The 10,848-nt window shown below is 43.7% G+C and overlaps 1 protein-coding gene across 1 annotated transcript in view; it reads left to right on the top strand.

Annotated features, from left to right (window-relative positions):
* galnt14 (UDP-N-acetyl-alpha-D-galactosamine:polypeptide N-acetylgalactosaminyltransferase 14 (GalNAc-T14)) overlaps nt 1-10,848 on the top strand; it is a 104,238-nt gene that overhangs the window by 64,571 nt on the left and 28,819 nt on the right. Inside the window, exons 3-4 of the mRNA XM_061091420.1 lie at nt 2,367-2,465; nt 10,653-10,720. Coding sequence (XP_060947403.1) covers nt 2,367-2,465; nt 10,653-10,720 — 167 coding nt within the window. The remainder of the gene's footprint in view (nt 1-2,366; nt 2,466-10,652; nt 10,721-10,848) is intronic.

The raw sequence follows: 10,848 nt of genomic DNA, 5'->3' as shown, positions 1-10,848 counted from the left end.
AAATTCCGGGGAATATTCAAAGTTGGAAACTTTCCATGGGAATATACGGGAATTAACGGGAATATATGGGAATTAACAGGAATAAACTGGAAATGTTGTGGGTAATTTATACTAACTGTATTTACCTTGTCATATACAGACATAAATATAAACATTTTGTTTTGTCATAGGCTGATTTGAGCCCTGAGGAAACTTTGGGCACTTGACTATATGCTTCTGCATCGTTGTGTCATTCTTAACATAAGTCTTTGCACAGTATTTGCAAATGTACACAGCCTTTCCTTCTACATTGGATGGGGTGAAATGTCTCCACACATGAGAGAGTGCACGTGGCATTGTTCTGTAGAATAAGATGAGAAAAAAGTTTGTAAAAAAACACTAATGCAATGCCAGAGATATAAATAGTTAGCCAAACAATTGGAATCGTCTGTAAAAATATTTTACAATTGATGGATAAATGAATAGAAATAGGCTAGATGAACAGATGAACAATCCTCAATCAGCATGCTAATATATTTTCCCAGTAATATCATGGAAACTTACCTGACTAGTCCTGCACTCTACAGCAGGCCTCAATAGCCCTGCTGTAGAGTGAAGCATGCTGGGAGTTATCTGTGCATGTGATGGAAGAATGCACAGTGGAGGGTTGAAACTCAACGTTCCATACATCTTTAAAATAGAGTTTTGAATGATGTTTTTATTGCTCAGCGTTTAAATTGCATATTTTATATACAAAATTCCCGAGCTAAACTTCCCATGGAAACTTTCCACCACTTTGCAACCCTACTTCTGACTGAAGGTTACAGGTTATTTAACTTTCCTACATATCGGTTATGGAATCAGATGATCTCCTTATTTCAGAGGTTTGAGGTTTAGATTTTTTTTTTGCCTCTGAGCCACACAGGCTGAGATTTAAACCATAACTTTATAAACTGTGTGTGTGTGTGTGTGTGTGTGTGTGTGTGTGTGTGTGTGTGTTTGTGTGTGTGTGGTGTGTGTGTGTGTGTGTGAATACGATTTCTATCACATGAACAGATGTCTCCTCTCATTTTGTTCTGATGCTCTCGTGGTTTTAACTTTAACTCTAAACTCTAAACTCACAAAAGCACAGGGGTTCACTGAAGTGGTCATTTGTTGTGTTGTGTTCTTTATGTTGTGTTTGTATTAACAGTCACAATGGAGGCAGATAAAGTCAAGATGTTGTGTGTTGTGCTGCAGCTCTGACAGTCGCACACGTGAGGTTTTTTTAAAATGAGCCGAGCAGAGCAAGCAGCGTGTTTCTGTTTGAAAATGTCACCGATACATCAATCTGATAGGTAAAGGCCAGTCTGCTCATTATGCTGTGTGTGTGTGTGTGTCTGTCTGTGTGTGTGTGTGTGTGTGTCTGTGTGTGTGTGTCTGTGTGTGTGTGTCTGTCTGTGTGTCTGTGTGTGTGTGTGTGTCTGTGTGTGTGTGTCTGCTCTTTGAGAAGAAAGACTGCTGACCCAGCGACGCCAACACACACACATGCACACACACACACACACACACACACACACACACACACACACACACACACACACACACACACACCCAAACAGACAGTTATGTGGTGTATTTCAATGAGCCTCTGGCTGATCATCTATAATTCATCTTCAATGTGTCTGGGCTCATCTCTCTGTGTGTGTGTGTCTGTCTGGCTGTGCACGTGCACTGTGTGTGTGTGTGTGTGTGTGTGTGTGTCTGTGCACGTACACTGTGTGTTTGTGTGTTTGTGCACAGTTGAAGGCAGAATTAAAGTTGAACATTTAATTGAAAGATCAGCATCAAAACAGTGAAACAATCACATGCTAATGATCTTCTAAGAGTCGTTAATGGTGATGAGGCTGCGACTCGTCTTTAAGGTATTAAAGTCATTAGTGTTTAAAATGAATCGTGTGATGTAAATGTGACAGGATGTGTTCGCTTGTTGTGATCGTACGACGGCTTCATCTGAATATGTTTTTCCATTTGTTCAAGCAAAATGTTGTTTTGTGTTATTTCTCTTCATTGGTTCCTTGAAAGCTGCTGTTGATGTGATTCTTCGGCCATTTTAATTATGTTTATGTCTGCGTTTGTTTGTCTGGTAGCAGGATTACGCAATTATTACTGATTATGGATTTCCACGGAACTTGTGGCCGGATGTGGTTTGAATCGGGGAAGAATGTGTGATGGTGCAGATCCAAATGTTATTTCGGATCTAGTGATTTTTAAATGTGTTTTCCGAAAGAGACAGTTGGTGCTTGGTGGAGGTAGAAGCAGTTTCTATATATTATCTATACATTTAAACTTAAATCATGGTCTCCTCTCTCTCTTCTCTCTTCTCTCTCTCTTCTCTCTCTCTCCAGATGCACAACCCTTCACTACGACTCTGATCTTCCTCCAACCTCCATCATCATCACCTTCCACAACGAGGCCAGATCCACCCTGCTGCGCACCATCAGGAGGTGACACACAAACACACACACACAAACACACACACCGATCATCTAATGTTCTACAATATGGTTTACTGGCAAAACTGGTTCATAATAATGGTTCTGGCCGTGGATTATTTACAGACGGTGGTTTGCTGAAGGTTTAGTTCTGTGAGGTTGAATCGATGCGAAGCTATTGATCTAATTTGTATTTACATGTTCTACTTGTATTTCAGTTTTATGATATTTAAATCCGCCAGAATAACGACCATCAAGAGCTTTAATCTTAATTAATGGTTTAAGTATCAGACGTCATTAAACTGTTGTGTTGAGCAAAGAAAATTCAGCTGGCAAAATTTACAGCAGAGATGCTGGGAGACACACACACACAGACACACACACACAGACACACACACACACTTAAACCACCCTGACCCCTAAATCTCTGAAGCATCGTTGTGTCTTTAAGTTTGATATCGGCAGGTTGTCGCACACACACACACACACACACACAACAAAAACAGACACACACAGACACCTCCAGGTTTTGGCCTCGGTTCAGCTCATTATAGTGAGTCTGTCAGCAGGGACGTCTCCTGACTGTCACAGAGGACACTGTGTGTGTGTGTGTGTGTGTGTGTGTGTGTGTGTGTGTGTGTGTGTGTGTCTGTGTGTCTGTGTGTGTGTGTGTCTCTCTGTGTGTGTGTGTGTGTCTGTGTCCTCCCCTTCAGCCCTTCTCACAGCTCTGCAGTTTTCAACCAATTAAAAGACAATCTGTCTCCCGTGGCCGCTCTGCTCCTATTGGCTCTGGCCCCCTGTATATACTGTTTGTGTGTGTGTGTGTGTGTGTGTGTGTGTGTGTGTGTGTGTGTGTCGGTGTGTGTGTGTCGGTGTGTGTGGATCAGTGCTTTTATTTGACAGGAAAACCTTTTCAAAATGAAAAAAGTTACTTCCTGTTTTCTCTTTGTTTTTCCGTCCCTGACTCTACGTCTCAGGACACACCCACATGAAGATGCTTCTCTAGACCCAGTGAAAGTTGAATTATGAAAACTTTATGCATTGAAACAATTATAATGCAAAGATTAATAATTGATCTTGTTTTACTGACCTAATGACCCAGCTCGACTGTCTCATTACGCTGAATTCAGTGTTTTCACTAAACCCTGAGCTCCGCCTTCATCATCAGATCCAACCACGAGCTCAGTGAGACAGACACACACCAACGCTCACTTTGTTCTTGCTGCAGTTTCCTGTTTCATGTTGTTTCTTTAAGGCAGAAACACTTTGTGTATCTTGAGAAGTTAACTGAGCTGGAACAGATCAGTTGACATTTACACTCTGTGAATTAGTCACTGGATCCCGAGGAGGCAGCTGACGACAACATCAGTCAACAGAGTGAAAACAGAGGAGATGAGACATGAAGTGGAGAGAAATGTCTTTATGGAGTTTAACAGAGACAACGTTTTCAAAAAAGAGGTGTTTCCCAAGTATCTGTGATATTCCTGTATGACCTCTGACCCCTTCTCGGTGTGGAGGGGTCAGAGGTCAGGATCAGGAAGTGTTGCTGACTTAAGGAGATTTATTGGACCATCCTGAACTTCTGCAGGTTTTGGCTCATTAGCTCCAAATTGAGTGAAATCTACAGTCGTCCTGACCCGAAGCAAACCATCAATCCCAGATGGATTTTCCCACCTGCAGTCAGTAGTTCCAGCTTCAAGCGAAACGTGCGGACGCTTTCAGTTGTTTGAGTTTCGTAATCCGTTTTAGTGAAAGTCTATTATGATTTAATGCTGTTTCTATAGAAGTGTATGAATTATGCATTCGATATTGTGTGATTGACAGCTAGCACCGTCCCATGGGTGCAGGTGTAAGTGGGCGTGAAGTGTCCTCAAGCTCTCAGTCAGGCTCCACCCACCTCTCCTCCAAATATGGTTTCTTCTTGATTAAAAAAACAAGATGGCGCTGGACACGATGTCGAACTGAAGAAGGCTCTAAAGAAGGTTAAGATCTCGATGTGAGTCCTCTGTCGGTCGTTCACATGAGAACATGATGAACAATGAATCATAAGATCATAAGAAAAGAACAACGCCTGTGTGATATCTTTCTAGCGGCTGCTGTTGTGCCCTTGAGCAAAGCATCTGATCCGCAGCAGCAGCAGAGGAAGTCAGCGGCTGCCAGATGTGATCGTGTGATAACGTATCGAGCGGAGAAACCGCCTCATCATCATCTTTACGGGTGAACACTTCTGAAAAATGGCAAACTGCTTATTCTCCGATCTCCACTGGATCTGAGCTGAAAAAAAAGGTTTACAGAAGATTTTCAGCCGTATGAAACGTGGAGAGGATCTGAAAGATATTCAGTCGAGGACGGCGACTTTACAATCTGATTGAAAGTGTCAGTTTCCAAGCAGCAGCAGCAGTGGAGAGAAACTTCAATGAGCCGATAACGATAAGTTTTCTTTTGACTGTGTAATAAGGTTTTGCTCCAGAGACTCTGAAACACTGAGAGTGTATTGAATGCATAAAACCGCATCATAAAAGGGTTTTATTCAGGATCTTCTTGCACTTTGAAGGCTCAACTTTAATAAGTTTGATTTCTGAGACAATGACGAGCACTTTGAAAGCTTTCATCTCCCGATCAAAGAGTTTCTTTCGGAGGGAGAGAGCTCGGCCGTGTCGATATTTAATCAAGCTCTGATCTGAAGAATTGATCTTATTTCTCTGTGCCAGAGATAAGCAGGTGGAGAGAGAGTTCTTTGGTTTTGTATTTGTTGAGTGTGTTTAGTTGCTGCATGTGTGTGTGTGTGTGTGTGTGTGTGTGTGTGTGTGTTCATGTGAAACAGCCTCCGGAGCTGCAGAGGATCCATCGTTACAGGCGCAGGAATCAGCTAATTTACAGACTGAATTAATAATTACTCTTTTCAAATCTTCAAATACATTTTCGCCAAAGCTGCAAATAAGGTGCCAAGTATTAGCGTTTTAAAATTGTCCATTGGAAAACAGTTTAAAGGACTGTGACCTGTGAGATTTCTCCAGTTTGGGTGATTGGCTCCACCAAGGAGGTTATGTTTTCACCCCTGTGCCTCTTTCTGTTTGGAAGTAATGTTGCACAAGAACTACATCATGGATTTCCACAAGACTTTCAGGGAAGAAACAATTAATTACTGGTGTGGATCCAGATTAGGGGGGAGAATCCAGGAATAGGTTTTAACGTTGTGAGATGAGACCTTTTCAGATTTTCACTGATTTCACAATGAATAATTAATGTTAATAACTGTCTTTTATGACTTTTATTATTTTATAGATATTAAAGTCATTCGACGTCTGTGCAGAGACTCAAACACCTGGATTCTCGTCTAACGACCCGCTCGGTCTGTGACCCGGCCCACCAGCCGTCCTGCTCTGCTCAGCACTCGTTGGGTGGGAGCGTAGAAATGCAGCTTCTAGATCAGCACCAGCTCAGCACTTTCTGCTTCAGCGGCCCTGAAAACGCAGAGTAAAGAGCTCGGGTCACTTCTTCTGCAACTGATCACTCAGGATTTAGTAGGAAGCGGTCGTTTGGTAGATTTATTATCTTCGGTTTCTGCTGCGGTCGTGTCCGAGGCCAATCTGGACTCTGCTTGTTCTACCTCCAGTTTTATCTCCTTCCTGCTCGCTCCGATTTGAAGGTGCTGATTGACAGCTGTAATGAGACAGGAGTATTTACAGTTCATCAGTGATAATACTATTTATTGAATGTTGCATTATTATCTGATCATGTTACACTGTACACACAGCACCACAGTGTCATCAGGCTGTAATCATACTATAGATTATTGTAGATTTACTGTGATTAACGTGGACCAACTGGATTTCTGATCCCAGTGCAGCTCTGTAGATCAACAGTGATGAGACAGTGTTTACCGGCTGCAGATTTACGGTGTCATACATCACAGGTGGTGAGACAGAAGAGAAGAGAACCGGACGTATCGAGGGCTGAATCAGGATTTCTCTCCAACAACAGTTTCTGTGGATCTGCTGTGAAAGGATTTCTGTCAGAGAAAGATTTAAGATGAAAGGGAAAAAGTCCTGTCGATCATTTAACGACCAAGTAATTATTGCTGCATGTTAAAAAAATAATGGTCCAATCAGGCAGAGAGGGGGGGGAGCTGAAGGGAGCTCGGTACAAAGGTGGAAAAAAGGGATAGAAAATAAAAGGGTAAAATTTGTGCCCAGAGCAAAGTGTAATATTGCAGAACAGTAGAAATTAATTTGACTTCTCACCTGTAGGTAATGGAGTTGGTTAAAAAAAAAAAATTTAGCGCCTGATTTACAACAGGAATAAAAAAAAAAGAAAAGGGAGGGAAGAGGTTTGTTTTTACAGGAAGCGACCGAGCAGAACGAACTCACAACAGAGGAAAGCTTCACTTCTTCAGGTGTAAATAATTCCATGAACCCTGGGCAGCAAGAGGTAGGAGCTTTAAAGGGGGGGGGGGGGGGGGGGGGGTTGCAGATGTGTCGTCATGGAGACAGAAAAGTGAAATGTGCTTTAACGACTGCAGCTTGAGAGATTTGTTCTGCGTGATGTTCGGAGGATTTGTAATTAAGATTCAGGTTTTAAACAAAAAGAACAAACTGACTGAGATGTGACTGATGCTGTTTCAGGACCATGGACAGCTCCGGTTTTCTGGTTGTAGGTTGTTTGCTGAGTTTTGAATTAGCCATAAAACATATTGGCTATAAAACAAATAGTCTACCTGTGAATTATTCATTAATTTAAAAACTAGCACTCTAGTTCTACCTATAAGTGCTTTTTTATGAATTTTTTTGAAGCAGTAGTTTTATGTTGCCATCATTTCGAGTTCTGCACGGATAAATCTTGATTTTCATTTTATGGGACAAAAATTTGCCTCTCTCAGTTTTCCTCGGCGCCTTCAGTCTCCGTCCTGACTCTGAAGATCCATCACAGCTCAGAGGAGTTTCAGTCCGGGACAAAGAAGTTGGATGATCAACGTTTCCATCTCCAGAGAAATGAGCAGTGGGACGTATCCACACTATAAGTTACAGAATTTATTATAGAAAGAAATAACAGCAGCAGTTTAAAGCAAGAGGTGGAGAAATTGATCTGTTTCATACGAAGCTCTGATCCTCATGTTTCTTCTCCACCGCTCCTCATCCTGCACATTGAGGATATGTCTCTGTTCTCTATAAGTTATCGTTCTTTCAGAAATACTTAAAATCAACTTCTTCAACCTTGATGAGGCTTGAACACGCGGACCTGGACGTCTCCCAGCTGCACCTGCTTCCTGCCGGAGGCCTGGAGCACAGCTAACGAGCCGACTGACCGTCCGTCCATCTGTCCGTCCTCTCAGCAGCTCGTCCTGCTCCGGGCCGAGTGGAGCTGGACGCTGCCTCAGCACCAGCTCGGCAGGAAGTGGGAGAAGAGCCGGAGAGGTTTCCAGTCTCAGCAGTTCACGAGACACAGAATCGATCCGACCAATCAGCTGCTCTGTTCATCTCAGCTCTTTTGATACCGAATGTTTCAACCCGAGGTCGTCAGCGAAGGATTTATTAGAGAAGGGCCCCGACTCTTTGAAACTGGCTCCTCCTCTTTTTAATCCAACTTTAAAGTTACATCTTAGTGTGAAAGGGTTTTTTCTCCGGACTTCAGATCTGAATTCACCTTTTTAACTTTGAATGTAAAAGGTTTTTATCCAGGCTCTGATCTTACTGACTATTTGAATCATTTTAATTTTTTTCTGTAACATTTTAACGTCTGCTCTATAATGTGCAGCGATCTGCAACATATCATAATAATAATAATAAAATCTGACTAAGGTGTGACCGTCTGCGTGAATGGTAAAAACTTGAGGGACGATGGCAAATGGCGTCGCTCACAGCTCAGTTAAAGATCGTTTAATTCATTATGAGAAGTTGTAATTCTAGTAAACATGGATCACAATCGTGGTTACGGTTCTGTGATCTCGTATCATGTGGTCACTTCCTGTCGATGAGGGACGGATGTTTCTGGTCGGACGCTAAAGAGTTGATGACCTGCACCGTGTCCGACACTCAACTGTGACATCACCTCTCTTTGTCTTTATGAAATACAACGTGCGTTGGTTGGCAGCTTTATGTCCTCGCCGCCTGGCTGAGCAGTGGCTCCGGTGGGAACCTCACCCCCCCCACCCAGCGTCAGCACCCAGTTAGCAGCAGCATCACAGGTTGAACTCCCACCGGGGCCTCACACAGCTGTGGAGACTCTCTCTCTCTCTCTCTCTCTCTCTCTCTCTCTCTCTCTCTCTCTCTCTCTCTCTCTCTCTCTCTGCACTCTGGATGAGAAGTGCTCTCCAAATGGCAGCTGTGGGTAATGAAAATGTCTCCCCCCCCCCCCTCCTCAAAAAAAATTCTCCCCTAAAATTGATATATAGAAAGTTGGAAACGAGCCGCTGTTCTGTGGTACTGTCGGGGGTGATAATGTTTCCTGTGAGCGTGAGATAGCTGCTCCCTCCACACGCCTGAGGGGGGGGGGCGTAGGAGGGGGAGGGGGGGGGGTTAGCCTCATCGCTAGTGGCCTGTGAACCAGAGAGGGGGGGGTGGGGGGGAAGGGAGGAGAGGAGTTGTACAGAGAGAAACATAGATTGTGTTCATCCATACCTGTCCTGCTCAGTGTAAAATAGATGGATGGACAGATTAGGAAAGACAGAGGGACGGAGAGAGAGAGAGATGAAGGGAATAAAAAGAGACGTCAGGGAAAGACGGAGGGACGGAGAGAGAGAGAGATGAAGGGAATATAAAAAGAGACGTCAGGAAGAGACGGAGGACAAACGATGGAGTGATCCACTGAACGCTTTAATGTGAACTAATGAGATAAATACTCTTCTTTGCTTTCCGCTCCGTCGCCTCGTTTCTCTTTCTCTTTCACCCCCCCCCCCATCCTCAGCCCCTCGTTCCTCCCTTTCATTTATTTGCTTGCCCCCCCCCCCACACACCTTTCCTCCCTCCCTCCATCTCATCCATCAATCCATTCATCCATCTCCTCTGATCGGCCCTCGACTCCACGGAGAGAGAGAGAGAGAATCAGGGTTATTTGTCTCCCTTACTAGCCTGCCACCTCTCTCTCTCTCTCTCTCTCTCTCTCTCTCTCTCTCTCTCTCTCTCTCTCTCCCTCCCTCCTTTATTATCCCTCACTCTTTCATCTCGCTCCACCTCCCCCTCCCTCCCAGCATCCATCACTCCTCCTGATGGGGTCCGGTGCTTCGGAGACTCATAAGTTTGCTCCACACCTCCTCCTCCTCCTCTTATCCCCTCATCCCTCGTTCCCCTCGTCACTCTCACCTCCTCCTTTTGGTTCTGTCTCAATCAACCAGTGTCCATTCCTCCCTCCTCTTACATTCTCTTCATATCTCTCTTCTCTTCCTGCGTTTTACTTTTCTCACTCAATTCTTTTTAGATTCATCCCTTGTTCGTGGAAAATCTCTCTCTCTCTCCCTTTCCATTTCTTTGTTCCTTACCCCCCCCCCCCACACACACACATTCTTTATTCTGCTTCAGTCCTTCTCCTTCCTCCCTCATTCATCCATCTGTCCTTTTCTCTTCACCTCCTCTGTATGCCTTCATCTCCCTTGTTCATTTTTCATTCATCCTCTGTAAATATCATCTTCCATTTTTTTAATCCTTCCCTCGCTCACCTCCTCACGCTCTTCTCTCTCCTTCCCTTCCTCCTCTCTTTTGTTCTGCTTCCCCTTCCTCCCATCTCTCTCTTCCCCCCTCCTCCTTACTTTCTCTCCTCCATTTCCTCTCCATGATCCCTTGCTCCCTTTCCTCTCCTCTTTCCTACACTCACTCCTCCTCCCTCTCTCCGTCTGCACCTTCATTCAGAGCGAGTGATGAACGCTCAGGTTATTGAAATAAAACGGAGCAGAACAAAATGTGTTTTCTCATTTTCTTCCCGTGAAAGTTATGAATTTTTTATGTTTCAATCTTCCTCTTTAATGAAACTGTTTTTTTTAGAGGGAACATGTTTCACATTTTCATAACAGGAATTTGAGCTGACATTTTCAATATGTTGTTTCATATGGTGTGCTGCATGCTTAATGGGTTCATGACCGTGTGTGTGTGTGTGTGTGTGTGTGTGTGTGTTGGCATTTACTTGTCGGCCTCCTGTATTTTGAACACATTTTTTTTCTGTTTGTGCATATTAAAGACTCTTTTCTTTTGTCGCTTTCTTTCTCTCCAGTGTTTTAAACCGAACTCCAGTTCATCTCATCCATGAAATCATCCTGGTGGACGACTTCAGCATCGACGGTGAGACACAGACACAGACACACACACACACACACACACACACACACACACACACACACACACACACACACACACACACACACACACACACTCCTGTTCTCTTCCAGGTCAGAGATAACAGAGATGAG

Source organism: Limanda limanda, chromosome 18 (genome assembly GCF_963576545.1).
Source record: "Limanda limanda chromosome 18, fLimLim1.1, whole genome shotgun sequence".
In the NCBI taxonomy this organism is placed as follows: Eukaryota; Metazoa; Chordata; class Actinopteri; order Pleuronectiformes; family Pleuronectidae; genus Limanda; species Limanda limanda.
This window is presented reverse-complemented; position numbering and strand designations above follow the sequence as displayed.